This window comes from Emys orbicularis, chromosome 6 (assembly GCF_028017835.1).
Source record: "Emys orbicularis isolate rEmyOrb1 chromosome 6, rEmyOrb1.hap1, whole genome shotgun sequence".
Classification (NCBI taxonomy): domain Eukaryota; kingdom Metazoa; phylum Chordata; order Testudines; family Emydidae; genus Emys; species Emys orbicularis.
In genome coordinates this window covers 118,980,302-119,004,140 of record NC_088688.1, presented here as the reverse complement: position 1 = coordinate 119,004,140, position 23,839 = coordinate 118,980,302, and the positions used below count along the sequence as shown (strand labels likewise).

General features: G+C 43.7%; 1 protein-coding gene across 1 annotated transcript in view; it reads left to right on the top strand.

Annotated features, from left to right (window-relative positions):
• LOC135879892 (atrial natriuretic peptide receptor 2-like) overlaps nucleotides 1-23,348 on the top strand; it is a 37,872-nt gene extending 14,524 nt beyond the window's left edge. The window contains exons 8-23 of the mRNA XM_065405923.1: nucleotides 611-683; nucleotides 2,979-3,126; nucleotides 4,606-4,692; nucleotides 4,954-5,097; nucleotides 6,060-6,181; nucleotides 7,350-7,491; nucleotides 9,706-9,754; nucleotides 10,909-11,010; nucleotides 12,636-12,755; nucleotides 13,656-13,749; nucleotides 14,750-14,837; nucleotides 15,830-15,969; nucleotides 17,138-17,290; nucleotides 19,118-19,216; nucleotides 21,748-21,839; nucleotides 23,187-23,348. Of these exons, the coding sequence (XP_065261995.1) occupies nucleotides 611-683; nucleotides 2,979-3,126; nucleotides 4,606-4,692; nucleotides 4,954-5,097; nucleotides 6,060-6,181; nucleotides 7,350-7,491; nucleotides 9,706-9,754; nucleotides 10,909-11,010; nucleotides 12,636-12,755; nucleotides 13,656-13,749; nucleotides 14,750-14,837; nucleotides 15,830-15,969; nucleotides 17,138-17,290; nucleotides 19,118-19,216; nucleotides 21,748-21,839; nucleotides 23,187-23,348 (1,815 nt within the window). The remainder of the gene's footprint in view (nucleotides 1-610; nucleotides 684-2,978; nucleotides 3,127-4,605; nucleotides 4,693-4,953; nucleotides 5,098-6,059; nucleotides 6,182-7,349; nucleotides 7,492-9,705; nucleotides 9,755-10,908; nucleotides 11,011-12,635; nucleotides 12,756-13,655; nucleotides 13,750-14,749; nucleotides 14,838-15,829; nucleotides 15,970-17,137; nucleotides 17,291-19,117; nucleotides 19,217-21,747; nucleotides 21,840-23,186) is intronic.
• The last annotated feature ends 491 nt before the right edge of the window (nucleotides 23,349-23,839 follow it).

Here is a 23,839-nt window from a genome sequence, read left to right as displayed (position 1 = left end):
TGTATAAAATGGGTTTATTGTACTTGACAACTTTTTGGTATGTCAGTTATTAGACATACATCTTATTTACAAAATAGTGACAGTGTCCCATCTAATGTTATGCAAGCTACAGTACTTTGTGTAATAATGTACCATCTAATTTGCTGCTCTGGGGCCTGATTTTGATTGCCACATCCTATATGACCAGTAAATGCTGCTTATCTGGGGGGAAATGACATTTGTTTACACATTGGACATTTCCAAGATGTGAAATGATGTTCACCACATCGCTGGGGTAAGAGCTGGGTTCTAAGTGCAGTGCACAAAAATGCAAACATGGACTGAAAGTATCAGACTGTCCACTACAAAATGTCATGTTCTTTAGTCTTCAGAATTACAGATTTTGTATTTTGGTGTTAGATCCAGATCTGTTACTTCTATGTAAGTCAGTCAGACGTTGAGAGAGGATGGGGGCTAAAATGGTGATTCTTGTTCAGACACCTGTAGGATTTTATATTTGAAAATATCCATACAACTAATCATGTATTGGCTACGCTCATCCCTAGTGCAACTCCACTGAAGCCAATAGAGTTGCCCCAGGAATGAATTTGGCCTGTTATGCTTTCTGCAGTGGTTTCAATATCAGAAGCAAAAGATGTTTTGGGATGAAAGCTGGATTATAGACTTCTCCCGCATCAAACAAGGTTTGTAAAGACTGTCATTTTGGCGCTTTTATCATCAGTGCACATCCTGTTGTGTAAATGAAGCACACACGGAAATATACCCATATTCCATAAGGGTCTGACCTAAAGGAGGAGGATCTATCTTTGATAGGTGCCGGTCACCACAGCATCTGTGAGCTGACCACTGGAGTTTTCCTTTAAGGATGTTATTTTAACTTGAACACTTTGGCTATGGCTACACTAGACAGCTTACAGCAGTGCAGCTCCACTAAGTCTTACAGCGCTTCTAGCGTAGCGGCTCTAAGCGGACAGGAGACAGAGCGACATAAGTTATACCAACATAAGTAGTAGTGTAGACATAGCGTAAAGATCAGGGGTTTCTTTTCACATATGGTTTGGGGGCTTTTTTCCTGTAATTTATGGTGACTTACAAATAAAAAACAAAGGAATCGATCAAAAATACACAAATCCCCTCTGGAAATATGTGAAAATGGGCACAACAGATGGCGGTGGCCCTAGTTGCTTTAGGATCGAACATGCTCTTTTTAAGTGACTTCAGTGGAGCGATGTTGGATTTGCACAGATGTAACCAAGTGCTTAATTTGTCCCACTGTGTGTTATCCGTAGCTGAAGTAATTCGTCATCACTTGAGTTTTCTTCAATTTATCTAATGTGTAAAATCATAATTATATTTGTTTTCCACTTGGACATTTTTTAACATCGGAGCATTATTGTACAGTTTGTCATACAGGCTGTACATTCGCTGTACAGCATATAATTCACCATGTCATTTATTGCTATCATATGGGCCAGATCCTCGGCTGATATCGATTAATGGAGCTCCAGTGAAGTCATTGGAACTACATTGATTTACACTAGCTGAGGATCTAACTATAATTGTAGTCCTGCCTCCACAAGGTATTGCTGAAAAGGTCCCATCTGCTTTAAATATATAATATGTTCAGTACAAGTCAATGGGATAAGACTTTATTGCATTAATTTAGTACGGATACTTGGAGCTGTATGTTCATTTCTAAGTAGTGTAATGAGATACCTTCATGGTCTTAAGGAACAGATATCAGGTTAATAAGGAGTCTAATTTACTAAAAGCAGCCAAGATTTTGTGTGTGTGTGTGTAAAACAAAATGCCAACGCAGTGCTGAGTTGATATGTCCCTGTTCCATGGCATTATGCCTCTGCATAATAGTTTCTCTCTCTAGCTCTGAGGTGACCTCAACTGGGATACTGAGTTCATTTCTATGTAACCCTTGACCAGAACAATTAGCACTAGACGGAGTTCAGAGAAGATAAACAAAAGCGACTAGGTGGCAGGATAGACTGACTTTTTTTGGAAATTTGAAGAGTTGAAGATATATCCAGAGAGAGGCTGAATGACGTCTAATATGATGCCACATGTCTAACAGACATACTTGGAGTGCAAACATCACGTCAAGAAAATGTTAGTCTGTTACAGTAACGGAATGAAATCAAGGAAGGGAATATACATCACACGGGCACATTTAAAATGAAACTTGACAGAATGCTAGTAAAGAAACACTAGAGAACATTCCTGCATTGGCATGCAAATTAACTGGAAACCTAACAGGTCTCTTCCGTTTCTAGTTCAGGTATTGTAGGGCAGAATTCATATGTACTTATAATCCGTCTCTTTAACTATCTCTACAGCTGTCATCAACATAGGATCCAATCTGTTCACATTTTTTCATGAGTCTGTCTAATCTGCTCCCTATGTAGTTTTGTTACTTTTTGTCCAGCTCAAAGCATCACCTTCCTCCCCCCCCACCCCAAAAGAAAGACGTGAAAAATGTTGATATTCTAGTTTTTTCAACCAGTTGGATTGTTGCTTTGTTTTGAATTCCCTTTAATGTCAGAATCACTTCCCCTGATGATAACTTTAAATTCTTCAAAGAGTCCTAAATAGATTTGTAACATCATAGGTTTTGGAGTTTGGGGTTTTTTGTACTGTCTCTTCCTTTATTGGCTTTGTCCCTTGCATAAAATGACACTCACTGAGTTTGAAATTGTTCCATTGAGGGCTGATAGTTTTGAAGGCAGAGGAACTGCCTTCAGCTACTGATATTAGTGGGAGAGGCCACTGCCTATGGCTGTCAGCCGTAGTCACCCTGTTACATGTTAACAGTCAAATCCTAAATTAAAGCATTCCTACTGCAAGCATAAATGAGCCGGCTCTCTGGTGCCATGGGCAGCAGCATTTCCTGAGTTTTTATGATTCAGGAGTCTTCTGCAGGTGCACCTGCATATAATGTGCATCTCAATGGCTTTTTTTTTATTTAGATCGCATGCTACGGACGGCAATGGGCAGCATCATTAGTGCAGCCCAGGCACCCAGCGACTCCAACGCCAGCTGTATCACGGCCCTGAGTTCTTGCACTGCAGCTGTCAACGCATCCAGGAAACAGCACTTCACCCAGACAGGGATATAGTAGGCTTATATGTCAGTCAGTCTTTGTGTTATGTTGTGTATTGTAGTTACACCCATGCAAGAGAGAGACTTTCCGTTCTTGCTGTATTATCACCTGGAAATAATGTGAGGGCTAATTTTCCTCTGCTTGGGCCAGGGCCAGGAACGTTAGAGGACTAACTTGGCCTTCCTAGCACACTCAGGCTGAAGGATATTCTCAGACGCACATTGATGTTTTCTATTTTTGGATGCCCCTTTTCCTTCTCCTGCTGAGATTTCAATGCTCGTGGGACTGAACTGCAAACTTGACTCTGCTTCTGAACATCCACAGCATTCAAGTTTATTGGGAGCGAAGGTTTTGAGTCAGGCCCGTCTCTAATATTTAAGTAAAATACAAGTAAGCAATTTGGCACAGAAAATTATGTACTGTACTACAGCTCATTATAATCTATGGCCTTAAACCAGCTCGCAAGACTGGGAATGGCGCATTTCCTCTCTAGCTCACTGGTTTGGAATACATCCCTAGCTGGTAGTGACCTACCTGTACACACAGACGGTAGATGTATCCATGGCTCCTAAACGTCTTTTGTAGGAGCACCGGCTTCCAAGAGATTAGTGGACACTGCAACCGCCACAAAGTCCCCTCATGTCCCAGGAAGGTTGCTGCCATCTCTCCTTTGTCCAGCAGAGTTTCTCTGTCTCTTTTCTTGCCCCACCCATTCTCCTTTTGTTCTCTCTCCTTATTGCCTTTTACTTTCCTTCTTGTTTTGTGCTCCTCCTACCTAGGTGGGTCATCCCCTTTCCACAGTGGCTCCCCTTCCCCAGTACTCTCACTCACTGGAAGGCTCTGCTCTGGCTGGAGGCAAGAATCACCGCTGGCTTTTTGTGGCTACACTGTTGTGCTTATACAACTTAGCTGAGTGCCACATGGAAGCACAGAGGAGACCTTGGACTGGCAGGCTGCTGCCTTAAAACTGCAGCCCTGTAAACATGAGCTACTCCCCAGCTGACTGCATTCAAAGTTGCTACAGGTGGAGGGAGGGAAAGGGAGGGCTTCAAAGAATCACCTGCTACTTTGTCCCACCCTTTTATTGGGGGTTTTCAGCTTTCTCTGCCCCCACTGGTTCTTTCCCCTGCCCTCACCACTCCCATCTACTCCATACTAGTCTGGTGCTCCCCTGCAGAAAACAGAAGACTTCACTTCTTTGATTGCGGAACATTCTAATACACACAGAGATAAATTGACCTGAGCTGCAAAATTTGTAGGGATCTTTGGGTTTTTATTCCCTACATGCCCACAGTTCCAGGCTGCTTTAATACAGAGTTCTAGCTCAGCCTATAACAGAAAGAGGCCCTAATCATGAAATTCAGACCCATCCAGATTTTGACAAAATCCACATCCGTGTACCTTCCGCAGAGAGCCAAAGCTCCTATATAGAGAATACTGCATTCTCACCATGTGGGAATCCAGCACTTAGGAAAGTCTTTTTCTTGTTGCAGTGATGGTAGAACAGTCGCCATCAAGAAAATAAGGAAGAAGACATTCACCTTGTCCAAATCCATACGCAAGGAAGTAAAGCAAGTGAGGTAAACAATGAAACCTGCACATTGGGGGCCATTCCACATTTACACCAGTGTAATGGAGATCAGAACCTGCCCCATCGTTACTTGTTTTCGTGTTTTTCTCTCGCAAACAGTGTTGAAAACATTTCTTTGAACCTGGTTGAACATATTTCTATGCATATTTAGCGTTTCCTCTAAATCCAGTGGCAAAAGCCCTAACTTTTCAGTTCCAAAAGGTGTAGAGGGGAGGCTTAGAAAGGGTGTGATTCCTGTTCATTTTCACAGAGAACTTGATCATCCCAACCTCTGCAAATTCATCGGCGGTTGTACAGAGGTGCCAAATGTTGCCATCGTGACAGAATACTGTCCAAAAGGTAGCCTGAGCGACGTGCTGCTCAATGAAGACATCCCTCTCAACTGGGGCTTCAGGTAAAAAAAAAAAAACTTGTGAAATAAGATACACGTAGCATCACCAGGTGACACTTGAAGAGGGACATTAATTATAGATAAAGTCACTGGTAGACACAACAGTGCTGTGATGTATAACAGAGGATACCATTCTTCTGAGATGCAAGGAGAAAGAGAGAGACCTATTGGTTAAGAGATAATCCAAGTTTCTGATTTGACCTGTCCCATGGACATCCTGACACCCCTGAATTTAGCACTACCCATGTCACGCCCAAACCTTTTCATCCTATCTCTAGTATGCTGCAACACCATTTTAAACCTTGGTTCCCATATAGCCTCTTTTCCCCACCACTGCCATCTGTACTTAGTACACTTTGATGTTCTGGCTTAAGATGAGTAAAAGAGCAGCACAGCTACATTCATGATAGTCCAACCGTGAACAGATTAGTACAACTAAAAGTGCAACATTAGCGTTACCCATAAAAACAGATGTACACAAAACTGGCTCAGGATTTCAAAGGAATTCCCCTATGAACTACTTCATCACATATAATTGCAAATTGTCCCTTATCCCTTCTATCTCTGCCTTATGTTTGCCTTGCTTCTATGCAACAGCAAAGAAAAAAAATGGTCCAAGTCGCCACGCCATACAAACTAAAAGTTGAGTACTTTGCTCAGCTAGTAAATATCTGCGCACGTGATTCGAGCCCACAAACTGCTGAGAACTTCCACAAGATTCTGTGCATTCCTACAAGGGACCCAGAACCCTCCACTCCCATTCAACTGTATGGGAACTGAGGGCATTCAGCAACTCATGGGAGTCCTCAGCACTTTGCAGGATCGAGTCCCTGGGGTCTGATCCAAAGACCATTTAAGTCAGTGGGAGTCTTTCCACTCATTTCAATAGTCTTTGGATTAATCCCTTCCTGAGTGTCTGGTTCAGTGGAATACTAACATGTTAATAATGATTTTGTGCCTTTCAGGTTTTCCTTTGCTGGAGACATTGCCCAAGGAATGGCTTATCTTCACCAGCATAAAATCTATCATGGATGCTTAAAGTCTAATAACTGTGTGATAGACGACCGCTGGGTCTGTAAAATTTCAGGTAATGAAGAGAGATGAAAATTTGAAACATGGCTAACTAACCTACTAATGCAGGTTGATTTCACAGCCTTCACTGCTCCAGCAGGACTGTGAACCAACGTTTCAGGTGGAAATGCTAACTGCAGCAGCCTTCATTAAAAGTAAACTATGCCAGAGCAAACATCCCATTACATTATCCTGTCTAGCCTACAATTTAACATGTCACCATTGCACCAATTATATGACACAAATGATGGAGTCAGTCATCAGACCTAGCAGTATATCCATGTCATTCTCTATGAAATCTTTGCCTGATGCCATTCTTTGACATAACGCAAATCCTCCTTTCAGACAATAAACACAGTGCCCTTTCACAGCTAGGTGAGAAGCTGGGCTTCCAGTCTAAAGAATGGGATCCTTGGAGTGTCCCAATTAGATACTGGTCTGAACCAAAACCACCAACCTGAACCCCTGCCTCCACATACCAAATTTCAGTGCTGTCTGGATCTAGGAAATAGAAGTCAGAATTTGTATCATTCTGTTCTCTGAACACAGCTCAGCACGCGGACCCTGGGTCAGATCCTGGGGTCCAGACAAGCTTCATACAAAGCAGGTTGGAAGATGGGGTACAAAGCTGGTGGAAATTTCCCCTTTACAGTCCCCCGATGCTGTGGCCTCTGTGCGTAGGTCCAGGCCCCAGCATACATTGGAAGAGCATGAGAGCTGCTCTGACTTACCCTGGCATCTATGTAGTCCAAGACACTGAAACCACAGCTGGAGATCATCACAGCTGAGGGATGTCCCAACCACACCCCCTTTTCTTTGGGCACACCCCTACACTGGCAGCAAGGAGGTGCAGAAAAGAAGCAGGTATGCTGACTCTGGCTTGCACTGCAATGATCCTACTGTGGCTGGATACGTTGGGCCAGAACCACCACCACAGGGGTAGCAAGAAGCAGTCATACCTCACCAGACAATCTCTCCCAATATTCAAGCTGCAGTTCCAGTATTCACAACTATATTTGGATACAAATCAGAGCAACATAGTGCTATTTTTTTAAACCAAGTCTCATCTCCCCATACAGAGCAAACTCCTTTAAACCACTAATATTGCTACTTAATAATGGAAGAGTTTCAGGAGTGAACATAACCCTTACTAAGTACCTGTTTCCTTCTTTCTTCCATGAAAGACTATGGATTACAGTCCTACAGAAAAGAGGATCATTATGAGGGTGCTAGTGCATATCAGCAACGTTTGGTGCAGATTTACTTGGCTCCTGAGGCCCATTCATTGTCAGACTTTGTCCCCACTTCCATGGCAGATGTGTACAGGTGATGATAAACTTTCCTGTCTTTCTCTCTGTGATCAATTAGTCTTTCGTAATAATTTAGCTAAATTCCAAAGCTATACCAGGGTGAATTTGGAGGATTGTGATTAAAAATTGATCCTTATTTAGAGAATAATTTAGATGCCCCAGGATCTACCCTTCCAAGATAGGAAGCCAAAAATCTCAGCTCAGTAATGCTGGTGTAAATCCAGAGTAACTCCATTTGTTTTTATGGAGCTATTCTGGATTTGAATCCGGGTAAATGGATATAAAAAAAACTAGCCCTGGGTCTGTTTTTTTTAAATCACTTCCTCCCTTGTGTTTTCCCTGTTGAAAAAAAATTATTACTTAGCTAATGGCAATATACTAAGTTAAAATAGGAGCAGTTTTCCAATGTGTCAGCAAAATTCATCCATCCTATATTTCCATATGCAATGAGAACAGAGTGTTTTTGCTGAATACACTGGATGGCTATATTTTGTATGGAGAGAAAAAACAGCTACATAGAGGAAAAGAATGCACTCTTGAGTGACTCCGTGCCTTTCTTTCTGAGAGAACCCAGAGGGCAATACTTCACAATCGCTCATCTGCCCAGGGGATCCTGTCATGCCAGGTTCTAGTCTGCCCCTCCTCCTATTCAAACATGTACAGGGGTTTACTAGGAGGGATGCAAGGAGAAGAATGGTCCTGTGGTTAAGGCACTGGATTAGGAATCTGGAAACCTAGGTTTACTGCCTTGTTCTATCACAGAATTCCTCTGTAGCCTTGAGCAAGTCATTTATTCCCTCTGTATCCCATTGTGGGACAATAATATTTAGTCTTTTTGGACTGTGAGAGCTCTGTGGCAGAGATTCTCTCTTACCTAGTCTTTGTACAGTGCTTAGCACAATGGGGCCCTGATCTTGATTGGGCCTTATAGGGGCTACTGGAATACAAATAATGAATAATTAGGAGTAGTGAAGGAATAAAGGCTGTGGTGCCTTCAGTGTGTAGAGATCTGCTTTTGTATTTCCATCTCTTCTGACCCAGCCAGAGCATTTGAGCAACAAAGACTAAACAGCCAAATGCACTCCTCCTGTGGAAGAAAGCTATCCACACTGTTACGCGATTAAAAACATTAACCACACTGTTAAACAACAGAATACCATTTATTTAAATATGTTTGGATGTTTTCCACATTTTCAAATATATTGATATCAATTACAACACAGAATGCGAAGTGTACAGTGCTTATATTTATTTGATTATATCAGATGTGAAGATTTGTGCATCTGAAGAAGTGAGGTTTTTTACCCACAAAAGCTTATGCCCAAACAAATCTGTTAGTCTTTAAGCTGCCACCGGACTCCTTGTTGTTTTTGTGGATACAGACTAACACGGCTACCCTCTGATACTCAGTGCTCCTTGAGTTATGGTGCTCCTTGGAAGCAGTTGTTTTGCAGGAGTGTCTCATGCATTTTGTTTTGTCACTGCCTCACATCCAAAAAGCATCACGTTTCCCAGTAATGCCGACTTAGTTGTACATGCTTTCAGATTGCTGCCCGCTGCAGGGGCAAAGTGTGCAGTTTTAGGCTACCGAGCTGTAAATTTGTGGCTGAGCTTGCCTCTTGGAGTCACATGTTGCTAAGACCTTTCCTTAAAACAGAGTGTCAATAGGTACATTGTTCACGTCTTAGGCAACTGAACACTCCAGTGAACTTAAAAAGGTTACTGAGATTCCTGTTACAGTACAACCTGTCAACCCCAAGTGCCTATAAAGTCTGTCTTTGCCTAACATGGCAGATAATCCTAACTTGGCAAATAAATGGCAACAGGTGAAATCAGATAGAGGCACGTAGCACCTGAGTTCCCAAGCAATCCAGCAGAAGAGTTCCTGCAAAAGAGATGACACGTGTAGTAGTACAAGGGCTGTCCATCTAACCCGGGTTCACTAGCGCTTGGCATCTTGGTGTTTGACACTATGAGCAGGTGCTAAGCCATCTCAGCATGTGTATTGCTGGCCAAAACGCCATGGGCTCAATCCTGCAGTCCATAGGCATCCAAAAGGTCCATTGATTTTCATGAGAATTTGGCCCAAATAAGGCTAGATTAGTGACAGGAAAAAGAAAAAGAAAAAAAGCAGGAAGTGAGAGAGAAAATATGCAAAAATGTCATCCTGTTCTTCAAATGGCTCTGTTTGCGATATATTCACTACAATTATTTGTCTGTAATATTGCAGTTATTCCATCATTTTATTAGAGATCGCAACAAGAAGTGACCCTGTGCAGGTAAGAGTTGAAGAGCTATTTGTGAACGTCCTCATAATTTTGATCCTGCTGCCATTGAAGTTATTCTCAAAACTCCAGTTGACTTCAGTGGGAGCAGGATTTGGCTCACAGTACCGTGTTCACAACGGTATATATTCCTGTCATGGATCAAAATCTTCAGTGCTTACTGAGGGCTGTATCTTTATTTTGGTTACACGGGTTTAAATCCAGTTCCAGTGGAGCCATGCTACCAGTGTAAGATTCCTCCAGGCCCCACCAGCCCCTGGGATCCTTGAGAGAAATGCAGTGGAAAAGAGAATACAGCTTCTGTTCTATTCTTTTTTTCTGGGTATGCTCTGTGGGGCTGGAGTGGGGATGAGGTATGTCACTCCTAGCCTTACCCTTGACCTGCCCACCCCTCCTTTGGCCTGCTCAGTTTCCAGTCCTCCCACAATACAGCCCCAGACCCACAAAGCACCTTGACAGGATCCAAAGCTGGGGGGACAGTGCTGGGGTAGCTGCTGAACCCCATCCATGGGGAAGGTGTTGTCTGTACATGGATTCAGGGCAAATGATCTAGGCCAAACTGTTTGCATAAAGGATTTGCGTCAAAATCAACATAAGGTGCCCTGAAAAAACCTGCATAACAACTCTGGCTCCAAAAAACAATTTTGCTTAAAAATAACTCTAGTGGCCTGCACTTATGGTTATGGTTCTCCTACTGTTAACTGTTCATGCCAGTGGCCCAGTGTGGTCCTTCCAGCTTCATAAGGGGCTGTGGATCTCGCTGTGTCTGATGTTTTCAATCATTTCAAGAGCTGCTCCCCTTCGATATAGGCTGAGCTTAGATCTTGTCAGCTGAGTGAGAGTTTGGAGACAGCCGTCTGTGGCAGAGTGAGAGATGTAGACCTCTTCTGTACTCAGACATGAAAGCCCTGATCTGGAACATTTCCAGTGGAGAGAAAAAAGGAAGGCTTCTGTACAGGAAGTGATAGGCAAGAATATGTCCCCAACATATGACAATAGGGGTGTATTTTCAACATGGTGGATGAGAAACCTACCAGCTATTCTCACTTTCCTTGATTGGTGTATTCAGTGCTTTACATCATTATTATTGATTTCTTTTCACTGCTGTCCCCATTCCTGTCCTCTTCTTCCAACATTGTTTTCTCAAGGATGATTCTCATTCAGCGGAATATTCCTCGTGCCTCCCTCTGACAGAATTAATTTCAGGAAGGTCTGAGAATTCCTGCCCATGCCCTACAGACTATGTGGAGGTAAATAAGGTTATTTAGTCTCTCACACAAAAATCTTTATTGCGGTGAACTTCAGATTGCAGGCACATGACAATGGTTTCAGTGCAATATTCCTTTGAGGAATGTAAACATTATTTTTAAGTTAGAAACCTAGGAAATGCAGAGTTAAGATTGTACTTTTTAAGGAAGGCACCATAAAATGCTCTTTAGCTTTAATATCCACTACAGGTATGTCTACACTTACAATGCTATCGTGGCACAGCTGCAGTGCTTCAGTGTACACACTCACGCCAGTAACGGGGGAGAGAGGTTCTCCCATCACTGTAGTTAATCCATCTCCCCGATAGGTGGTAGCTAGATCGATGGAATAATTCTTTCATCAACCTAGCACTGTCTCCACCAGGGGTTAGGTCGGCGTAGTTACATCTCTCAAAGGTGTGTATTTTTCACACCCCTGAGAAATGTAGCTATGCTGATGTAAGCTTTCAGTGTGACCAGCCCGATGAAGGAGCCATTATTCTGCCAAATGGAAAATTTCAGTTTGTCCCCCAAAAGTTTCAGGGCAGTAATGTTTTCAATATTCAGTCATTGGAATTGTATGGCTTTTAATTTTGTTATCAAGTGTCAAGTCCATCTACATATTTAATATCAGTGAAGCTTTATTATTAGCATTTGAAAGTCAGTTGTTAGTCAGTTATAGTATGTGTCTGGAGATTAAAGGTCTGAGTCTCATTGACACTAAGTGCTGGTCTGCACACACAATTGCACTGGTTTACTAAAGTGTGTCTTTAAACCAATTTAGTTAAACTGGTGCAAGTTTGTGTGTAGGCACTCTCAGGCCTGGTCTACACTGGGGGGGGGTGGGGAAATCGATCTAAGTTATGCAACTTTAGCTATGTGAATAACGTAGCTGAAGTCGACGTACTTAGATCGACTTACCATGGTGTCTTCACCGCGGTGAGTCAACTGCTGCCACTCCCCCGTCGACTCCGCCTGCGCCTCTCGTGGCGGTGGAGTACAGGAGTCAACAGGAGATCGCTCGGGGATCGATTTATTGCGTCTAGACTAGGCATGATAAATCGACCCCCGCTGGATCGATCGCTGCCTGCCGATCCGTTGGGTAGTGTAGACATACCCTTAGTTCACTTTAAGAGTGTCATAGCTTAGCTTGTCAACTTAAATGAAACCAACCTACCCTTAAACTGAAATAAGAGTGTCTATACTGGGTTTTACATTGATTTAACAAAATCAGTTTTTAAACTGAGTTAAGTTAAACTAGTACAACTTCTGTGAATAGATAAGCCCTAAAGCCACTTTCCACCACTCTGGCAGTGTAAAGTGCTCTTAGTGTAAATAAGATTTAAAAGTATTTGACAGAGGAAACCAAGCATGGCTTTTGAGCATTGCAGTGTTTCTCCCAGTAGCACATTCATTTACTAATGCTATTGAATTACATGGGCCAGATTATCAGTCGGTGTATATCAGTGTAGCTCCAGAGACTTCAATGTAGCTATGCCATTTTATGCCAGTTCACGATCTGGCCCCAAGTTCAAAAATGGTCCAAGCTATAGTGCTCGAAGGAAAACCTATCTGTACCTTGAACTATTAAGGGTCATTTGATTTCTCTCTCCCTTTCCCTGTTTCAGCTAATCAGGAGGTGCAGGAAAACCAACCCAACCCAAAGGCCTACATTTGAGCAAGTCAAGAAGTTATTGTACAAGATGAATCCTAACAAAGTTAGTCCAGTTGACATGATGATGACTCTGGTAAGCTTAATAGAGTCTTAACCAAACCAGAAAACAACCCAGGCAGGAGTTAACATACCCACCTGAAACTGCTGCCAGCTCTCCCTTCTAATCACTTGGAATGGTCTTGTCCTTTGATGTCATGCCCTTTGTTTGCGAAGAAGAATAGCAATCACTCATTGACCTCTAGTAGAATTAGCTGTAACTTGAGCTATTGTGGAAGCTACAGTTAACTTTGAGCCCCAGGTTCCATTCTAGCCCCTTTCCTTCAGTTCAGTTCTCAATTTTGTTTGGGGCTGAATTAAAAAAAAATAATGTGACAACATTGTTTCTTAAAAATGCAGGTCTGGAAATCCTGTCCTCCCTCCTCAAGTGCAGAGCTCCCCAGCTGCAGCAGCAGTTGAAGCCCAATTTACTATATATCAAGAGCACAGCTCTCCAGAAGCATCTTGAGTGCTATTGCGCAAGGCTTTGGTGGTGGGAATGGGGCTAGTGGCTCCACCATCTATTGCCACTCAGAGTAGGGGTGCATAAGCCACAGCATGGCCTAATGCAGCTCTGTGATCAGTTGGTGGCGGCTTGAGACTTAGGTCCTTATGTGGTCCCTGCAGAGGGTTTCAACGCACATCTCTGCAACTGGTACTATCCAGGACTTGGCTCCCAATAATTATGTAGAATTTGAAAGTAATGGGGCAAATTCTGCCTTCAGAAGAATGTGATCTTACTGATTTCCTGTGGGAGCCATGAATGTACCGAAGGACAGAATTTGGTCTAGAAAAAAATAATCTAGACCAACTTTTGACCTGTGCCCATCTAAATGTTACCAAACCAGAACCAGCCAAATGCTGAACTGCCTGCCGTTTATAGACATGAACACCTTAGTGAATGGATTATATTATGGAATCTGTTTGTCCTGCTTAGATGGAGAAATACAGCAAACACCTGGAAGTAGTAGTTGCAGAACGAACCCAGGACTTAATGCATGAAAAGCAGAAGACTGATCGTTTATTATATAGTAAGTCAATCAAATTACAGAAAATATAGGGTATTCTGAGCAGTAATAATTGAAATTTAGCTTTCCTAGTGGCAAGCAATGGAAGAAACTACCTTTTAATAGGTAATCCTTTAATAGAGTTCCTCCATGCAAGATTCAATAGATATTTATCATTTCTTTATAGTTCCCCCCCCCCCCAAATAAATACTTTTACATTGACTAGTTAATATTCCAGCTTCCTCAACGTTCTGAGACCCTCTTCTGTTGCTGAGAATGTCAGCTTGTGCAGTTCCAGGCATGCTGGAGGATCCTGGGGAGCTCATAGAGGAGTTGGGTTCTTTCATAGATTGTGCACTATAGGATTCACAAGAGGATGGGAATGAGAGGACAGACAGAGACAACAAGGGAGAGAAATCAGGAAGGAGAGAAGGGAAAAAGGAGAGAGAAATGAGGGAGAGAGAAAAGACCAGAGATGAAATACACAGGAGAAGAGGAGACAGAAGGCAGGAAAGAAAAGACAGAGGAAAACAAAAGAGAGGTAAAGAAAGATAGAATCAGTGATGGGCCTGGTTACATCTAGACTTCCCCTGACTTTGGAATGTTTAGCTCCCAAGCTTTCTTCTAGCCCTGTATAGATCCAGGGGGCAACTAGACTAGGATTCAGAAAGGATGTTTGATTCCAATCCAACCCTATCTCTAACAGTAACACTAGTTGTAATAATAATAATTAGAATACATAACAAGCAGCACATATGGGTAAGTTCTGACATCAGTTACACTGGTGTCAAACTGCTGTAACTTCATTGATTTCCACAGAGTTACTCTGGATTTAGCAGGCTGTAAGTGAGGGCAGATTTTATTCCTATGTTTTTTCCAATGTCAAAGCATTTTACATTCATAAACATTTCTTTTGCTTTCTATATCTGAGTGGGGAAAAATCAGATTAAGCTAATTTTATCCTTTTCATGTATTTCTCACCCTACAATAATAGTTGACAATCTCGCTTTATGCTCTAAAATAGGTATGTTACCCAAGCAAGTAGCAGATGATCTGAGGCAAGGAAAACCTTCACAAGCCCAAAGTTACGTAATTGCCACTATCTTTTTCAGGTAAGTGGGAATGGGTGGATTTAGGACTATAATTTACTTGCACAAAACAATTGTGGTCAAGTCACTTGTAGAGAGGAGGCAAATAATGTCCATGAAACACAAACATTAAACTTTTTGTTTGAGTGAGACCATAAAGGAGGTTTGCAAATTTCCACCTGTGGAAAGGAGTGCTGTTAAAATGCAATGGATGAAACCTTTGTTCCAGGAACATAATTTCTATCAAAGCTGTGATCGCTGGTGGGAAAATGGCAAAATTTTCCTCAGGGCAAATTTGTGAATTTCTATGAAAGGTCACAAAATTGCCATTTTTTATGTTAAAATGAATGAAGTGGAAAGTGAGACTATCACATGGCTGCAAGTCTAGCACTCGGTAATACATCACCTCTAGCAGTTAAAAGAAATATTTATTGCCCAAGTTTGGACTAAGTAAAGACATCAGGATCGGTCCCTATGGGGGGAAAAACAATACATACCTCAAACATGTTTTCACAGACTTTATTTGGCTTTTGGCATTGAACAGCATGGTAAAAGGTACAGCAGTGAGTCGCTGTCCAACAATTTAAAGAGCCAGCGGCTCAGTCCATGACAGAGGTAGGATATTACGTCCACCTTTTCTTGTGTGCATAGTCTAAAACCAAGGACCTTTTATCCACAAAGTCTGGTGGTAGGTGAAAAATTGTCTACTCCGTTGGAAAGTGAAGCTGACTTAGTTCTGTCTGGTCTTTGGTACTGTTGGGATCTCTTCTCTGCCTAAGCAAATGTTTTAAAGAGGAAAATCCCCAGCCAGAAAGAGAGACTTCAAAACAAACAGAATGAAAACACAAATTCAGGGCTGGATGTTGGGGGTGGGGGGTCAATACCTTCAGCTGAGAAAATAGTACTGCATGGGAAGATGTGCCATTGTGCTCATGTTTAACCAGAACACCTGACTGGATGGTGTTTAGCCAAACACCTCACTGGACAGTGTATGTTCTCTTGTTGTGCCTTACCAGTGACATTGTTGGCTTCACTCAGCTATCCAGCACCAGCACACCTTACCAAGTGGTGGACTTCTTAAACAAACTCTACACTACCTTTGACGAAATCATAGACAACTATGATGTCTACAAGGTGGAGACGATAGGAGATGCCTGTAAGTTCCCTGTGCTGTGGGCAAGTGGGGATTTCATAAGAGGCTTAGGAGAAGAAGGGCTCAAAGCATAAGAATGAACAGTCCAGGGGATATGAATAGCTCATTGCCACATTAAGGACCAGAATAATTACATTTTGATAGGGGAGAGTTCTAACACCACCCTAACGATGAAGGTTCATTTTCCCCCCTACATGTCCATAGTATTCCATTAAATCTGATGAAAGGAGAGAAGTGGGTGGAGATGAACAAATCCTTCTGAGTTTGATTTCTGTGACCTGCAGGGTCCAGTCTGAGATGCTGACAACAGATCAATCGCGGCTGGTTCACTTGATGGCTTGTGCTTTACAGAAATGTGTGACTCTCATATGAACCAATGCCAACAACCCATCCCCACCCCACACCTTCTGCCCAAGACTCCCTCTCCCAAATGTTATCATTGCTGTCTTCTCAAGCAGGGTGTGGTAGCCTTATCCTCCTTCCTACTCTGTATGGAGCTGGAGGCTCTCTCTCTGGGTTCTTTAGAAAAGACGCCACTCATTCTTTCCCCCATATTGTAGGTTTGCAAGGGATGGCTGCCACTTAAAGACTACTCTTGCAACAAATCTTCCAGGATCTTGCGGGCAATGGACTCTGAACCCTTAAATGTTAATGGTAGTGATGAAACACCACTTGCTGCAGCAGCTGTTGCACACATTAGGGATCCTGAACATCTTAGCTAGCATTTGGTTACTCAAATGGATTCCTTAGCCACAGAGCTAGTGACTATCTCTGCCCTTGCTGCTCAGTGTAGGAGCCAGTTTCAGAAGGAATGGGAGAGGACTCCTGAGGGATTTGGGGTTCCTTGCCATTTCCTGGTGACCCCCACCCAAAGCTAGAAGAGCTGATACCCTCCGTGAGGCCCTGTGCCCCTTCTCCAGAGTCCTTGAATGTGGGGAGGGGTAAGAGGGAAGTCCAAAGTTTTGCACAGCTCTAGAAATTAATCACTCAAAATATTATACTGTGTTTTCTGTCCTGGATTTGTTTCTGGAGGTTTTTGCCCTAAACTTAGAGCTAACCCAGTGTGTGAAAGGGAAATAGGATTTTTTAGCCAAGGCCAGCATCCTTCTAGCAAATGCCTGTTTAAAATGACTCGTGTTGAAGGCTGATGAGGCTGTATTTTTGTTTTGAGACATGGTAGTGTCGGGGGTACCCAACGAGAACGGAATTCATCATGCCAGTGAAATAGCAAGTATGGCTCTAGACCTGGTGGCCGTGTGCAAGACATTTAGGATTCCGCACAAACCCAACACCCAGCTAAAGATACGAGCAGGAATCCACTCAGGTATGTGGCTATGCTGCCATCTGGCAAATGTTTGTAATAGCGTCTTGTCTATGTAAAGATTGAGCTGAATTTTCAGCCATGGGCTGAGCCCCAGGTAGATGCACTATCACCTTATCCTTAGAATCCAAGATCCTGTGACAAGGCAGTTACTGCTGAGTGGCAACTGTTGAGTTTTAAATGGCCCTCACCATCCCTCTGACATGGATGCTTTTGCAAAGAGCGCCCCACCAGCCAGACTGGGAGGAGCAGAGCCCACTTGTGCCTCACAGAAGGAGAGAGAAAGCTGATGCTAATACAGGCCAGGGATGGTAATTTTGTTGCCATTGCTAGTCCCAGTTAGTTTGTTCGTGATCCCAAAAGAGTTTTTTCCTCACATCCTTGACTCATCTCCCACACTTATGCTTTCTCTGCTTCCTGATCTGGGTCACCATCTGATTTTCCCACTCATCTGCATGCCTGGTTGGCAATACGGAGTCTGGATTAGACCAGCACACATGCTGTGATGCTCAGCACTTTGGAATGCGGCCCCAACAAGACTATTAGCCCTTGTTATCGCAACAACAGAGCAAACCCTTCTCAATTTAAAGCAGAATGGGCTGACATCACAGAACCAAAGCTAAGATTCAGTAGAGATACCTAGGAATAGAAAGTTCCTCTGCTATTGTCAGCAATATATGAGCTTGGTTCCTGCTCTTGCTTTTCCAGATGCTTAGTGTGTGCAGGGCCAGCCTAAGGTATTTTTTGTGGGGCCTAGTGTGAACAGCTCCCGTGGAGACTCTGTCATGGGTCCACTTACCACAGTGGTGCCTCTTTACAGGGATTAGCTCCGCCAGCCAGTATGCCCTCTCCTGATGGTGTCTCTCCCATCGTTGTCTCAGCCTGCAGATCCGCCTCAATCCAAGTACCGCAGCACCCTCTTCATGACTTGGCCCTCCCTCTGGCCATGTCACCATATCCATGTTTCCCCTTTCCAGGGGGGAAGTATCTTTGTCAGTAGTCCAGCCACTTCCCCAGTGGCGATTGGGGGGTCCCAGGCCCACCCACTACTCCGGGTCCCAGCCCAGGGACCCTGTCAATGGCAACCACGTGCTGCATCTCCTCAACTCCCCTTATGACTGCTATGCTTTCCTGGGCCTCTTCCCGGGCCCCTAGCACCTGCTCTGCCCTCACCTCAGAGCCGTCAGGCACTGCTCTGTCCAAGGTACTAGCACTCCTTCCTCTACCTAGGAACACACTCTTCCCTCCTTGAGCTCCAGACAGTTACTCACCCTGCTCTGCTCTGCGGCCCTTCTTATATAGGCCTGCTGGGCCCGGATTGGCTGCTTCTCACAGCCTCCCTCCTATTGGCCACTTCCTCACACAGCCTCCTTAGGCCTCTTTTAACCCCTTACATGCTAGTGTAGGGCAGACACCCCATCACAGACCCATCTAGCTCTCTGCTCATCTATGACCAGGCCCTCCTCCCCAGACCCTTCTGTGTACCCATAGCAACTCCTGCCTGACTGTGATCCCTCCATCCCAGCTCCTACCCTGCTCATGAGGCTCTTGGGCTTCTAGTGACTCACCTACATGGACCTGGAAGTCAGTAGTGGAGGTGAAGCACAACTTGTCAAATGCAGGGGATGATTAGGACAGTATCATCATTTATACCTTGTCATGGTGCAATGCAACCAGACTGGACCACAAATGGGGAACTGGGGACACTGGACCAGAGCTGTGTGTGGCACTGGGCCCTGTGCAACCACTGAGGTTACATGAGCCTAAGGTCCATTCTGAGTGTGAGTTAAAAACATCTCCCAGAATATTTGGCTTTCTTTCCTTCAATAGGGCCAGTTGTAGCTGGAGTTGTTGGAACCAAAATGCCCCGGTACTGCTTGTTTGGAGACACTGTCAACACAGCTTCCAGGATGGAGTCCACCAGTGAGGGTAAAGAAAAGCCAAATGCTGGGGCAATGCTTAGCACATTTTAATGAGTTGTGGAGAAACAAAGGGCTGAGTTCTGAGTCCAGCCCTGGCTTAAGAGGGTGCAACTCCCAACCTCAGGAGGCTTTTGACTTGAGGGCTCAACTGTGCAGCCAAGATCCACAGACAGAGGGGAACCTACATGCATGACTTTCCCCTCTTGTGAAAAAGGGGGCTCCACTGCCTTGTGACAGCCTCCCCTCTTCCTCCAGGCCCAAGAGAGGGGTCTCCAAGGGTCCAGAGCTCCTTGCAGGAGATGGGGCAGGCTGCAATCAGGCCCTGGAGATGCATAGGATTAGCAGGGAATGTTCATTGTTCGTCCTCCTTCCCTGCACTCAGCGGAGCTCATCGCAGAACTATAATATGTTCTATGGCCCACCCTCCTCAGTGTAACTTCCCTTTAAATGGGGACTGCTAGTGACTACAGAAAGTTTGACAACCTGGCTCCATTGGAACTGCACCCTCAGTAAGTGGAGGTGGGGGAAGTCTGTTGCATGGGGAAGCAAACCCTGTTGTCCAGCAGAATGATCAGGAAGAAATCTTCATGAGAAAATCTGCGGACAGAGTTCTTCTTCTTCAGCTCCTCCCAGGGACTGACAGAGTCCCGAGTTTGGTTAGCAGGCTTTATCTTTAGCTGAGCTGAAATCTGATTTGATCCGAGCTCCAGGGGCCAGAAAAAGCTGAATGAGCCAAAGCTGGGCTTTTTTTTTTTTTTAGACATATTTGTTCCTCTAATCCACGAGAGAAAGAAGGTTACATAGTTTTGTTGGATGGGGTTACAATGCTTTTCAAATGTATTAAAACAGGGCAATTTTTCAATATATTTTAAAGGGCTGTTCCACTCCAAAAAGTGACTCTCAAAATTGTCATGATGGGGTTTAATATGTCCATTGTGCCTTACTGATTCCATATCAAATTTGCCCAGTTTACAAATTGAAAGTGTGTTTCCTCCCCCATCCTAACTGCTAGCCTTGCAAACTCGACCCATGGATCTGAGAGTCAAGCTGGGTTCTTTCCTTCTCACTCATCATCACTAGTATGAAGATTCTGCAGAACAAATTATGCCCTCAGTGACATCTGTTACCCCCATTGTCTTCAACTCATGCTCTCAGTTATGTGTGCAACCTCATTAGCCTTCTGTCGATCTCCCAGTCTGCTCCCTTCCTCTTCTCCCTTTGCACTCTCCTGGAGTGAACTCATTTGATACCATAGGCTCAGCTACCACTTTTATGCTGATGACTCCCAAATCTTTTTCTCCATCCCTCACATTTCATCTTCTCTTCAGTCATGTATTTCTACCTATCTCTCACCTCTTCTTCTGTATGTCTTATCAGCACCTCTAACACAGTGTGCTAAGAAAAAGCTTATCATTTTATGACCTTAATCCTCTCCTCTTTCCATGCTTCTTTCGGAATAGTCATCTGAGGATTTCAAATAGCTTTACACACTGTAGGTAACTAACCCGGAGAACCTCACAGTGATAGGTTAGAAGTATTAACTTCCGTGAAATCCAGAATTTCCATCCTGTGTGGACATAACATTTGTTTCTGTCCCAAATCGGGATGAAATGTCAAAATATCAAAACTTTTTGTGGGGCAAATAGTTCAGAAAAGTTTTCATTTGGAAATTATGGAAACATTTTATTTCAGCATTTTTCAATCTAAATGAAATGTTCTGAGATTTCTGAATCAAAATGCTGTGGAAAAATTTGATTTTAAGGAAACTGTTTTTTTCTGTCAAAAAATCATTTCAGTGGAAAAATCCTCCCACCCCCAGCTCACGAATCATCCCCATTTTTACAAATAGGTAAATTAAGTGTCTGGTCCCATGTCACACAGAGAATTAGTAGCCGAAGTGGGAATAGAACCCAGGAGTCCTGGTTCCCAGTCTCCTGCAATGGATGAGACAATAAGCATTTTGCATGAGTATAAATCCTTCCTTGGTTAAAGAAAAGATCATGTTGCCAGAATAATTCAGTAGAAGTATTTATACAGTTACAGGAGATGGCACCTCCCCCCTCTTTTTATTTATTTATAGGCTTGGAGGCAGTGGGTGGGTGGAAATTTCTCTTAGCTTTAGTCTTTGTTCAAAAGTGAGTACACAGAAAAGGCAGTGGCTGTTCAGTGGCCACTGGCTAAAACTCCATATGGATTTCTTCCCTGTGAGATGAAAGGGTCACTTGTCAAGCAACTCCAGCCAGGCAGCTATAAAGAGCTGAAAAATAATATCGGATACAGGATGTGATGTGAAGTGTTTGTTGACAGTCACGTATGTGTCCTGAGATGACTTACAAAGAGACCAAGGACTTTTCAGTTCATCTGTGAGGATTTCAAATAACATGGTAGTGACAGCCAAGAAATGAAAAGAGCTAGGTGTCATTCAATAATAACGACGCAGCCTGGGGGGCAGATGGAAGTTTAGTCGCTATTCATTGCTGGCTAAGTCTTCAGTGGATAAATGGTTACAATAATATGGCAATTTCCCCCCCCTTCCAGCTCTTAAAATACAATGCAGTTCAAATACGTACCAGCTGTTGGAGCAGATTGGAGAGTACATATTAGTGTGTCGTGGGAATTTGCAAGTCAAGGTAAATATACAGCATTTGTGCTCAGCTTTTCAGAGGGGGAAAGTGTGAACTGTCTTCTGGAATGCCGTTGTTTTAATCCTTCATACCCTCCTCGCTCAGAGAAGGGCTTTACTGAATCTGAGCGGTGCTTCCAGCTGAAGAGGCCTGGATGGAGTTCCATGGAAGGATCACTCAGCGGAGTTTGCTCAAGGGTGACATAAGCTGCTCCCAGCCCCAGCCAACTCTGGGAGCGAGGGCCCAAACATGGGCTCCACACTCAGATTCACGGCTTGGCAAGCCGCCCTGCCTGCCTGCTTCAAATCAAACACGAGACTTGAAAATAGCGATAAACAATAAACGAACACAAACTTTGTGTTTGGAACCTGTCAATCCTAACGGCCCCCATTTTGGGAAGTAATTTCATTCTCGGTGGGATTTTCTCTTTGTGGTGAAAATGGACCTTGAATAATCACAACCTTTGGGAGGAATCTGAAGCCAGATCCAAAACTGAACACTGCAGGCAGCTTCTCTCGCTCTGTAAGGGGCTGATAGAAAACCCTTGGCCCTGGACTTTGAAGGGTGTGAAATCTAGAACCCATTTTTTTCCATTTTGGGTCCATATCTGTCTGGTTAATTATCCTGCCATGCGAAGCATGCAGGTAAATGTCAAAGTGTCCCACAGTTTTGCTTTGTGAAAACAATTCATTTCCATGGCCTCGCTCTGAAACAGGCCCATGCCTATCTACACCACATGAACAACTGAATCCTGGGATCCAGTTACCACACAATTTCCCACTGACCCAATGACAACATAATTACGGTTTGTACTGTGGGTGGGACCTAACCATGTTGCAACTATGTCTCACAACCAGGCTAAAGGTCTGGCCTGGCCTCAGGACTTTAGCTAAGGCTTTGACCTCAGTAATGGGATATGGTAAAAACACAATTAGATCCAACCCACACTACAGATTGTCATTGTCTTGTAAGTGGATGAGAAGAAAAGACTGTGATAATGGCATCCCCTGATTCATTTGTATTTGTATTTGTAGTGTTGACAGACCCATAATTAAAATTAGTGAAACTTTCTCAGAGATGAAGTGTTTTTTCCATCATTAATAGACGCAGTAGTAATGGCTAGAGCACTGGACTGGGACTCAGGGGATCTGAGTTCTATTTCTAGCTCTGCCACAGGCCTGCTGGGGGATCTTGGCAAGTCATTTTGTCTCTCCAGGCCTCAGTTTCCCTTTCTGTACAATGGGGTAATGATACTGACCTCCTTTATAAAGCACATTGAGATCTACTAATGAAAAGCACTATATAAGAGCTAGGTGGTATTATTATTACACTTTGATTTATTTTTCTCCATAGGGGAAAGGAGACATGGTGACCTACTGGCTAGAAGGAAAGCAGAATATTGCCATCCAGAAGAGAGCACCCATCACTACCACAACCTCTCAAGACCCTGATGGAACTACTTTCAGTTTGATTCCAGGAGTCTTGCCCAGTGATCCTCTCTCCAGCCCAGCTTAAAGGGCATGGGTAGATGTTTAGTTGTTCCAGTTTCTCCTTGTTTTCAGTCTTTTAGATCTACCTGGCAAACTTCTCCTGTGATCCAGGAGAGCCTGAGCTATTTGAAAGCTTCCATTGCCATGCCACACCTAGAGGCAAAGCAAGAAAATAGATGCTGCTCCCCCACAGCCTCTCCGGATGTATGGACAGTCATTAATCAAAGCTCTCTCCCTTAGTCTGACGGGAACAAAAATAAAGAAGTAAAACAAATCACTGGTGACGACAAATGTGTGGATAATTAAGGAATTAAATGGATTCTTCTGTGTCACCAGCTATCCAGAGACCGGGATCAGATCTGTACAGCTGTCGCTTGGTTTTGGGGGGGAAAGCCCTGCAAACAGCCCCCATTATTAGACTTGGCACAAGCAGCAGGCTGGAGATGCCAGAATATTAACTCCTCTCGTGGTGAGAAGGAGAAAGGGGAGGCCGTGCTATTTAGTGCCAGGGTGGTG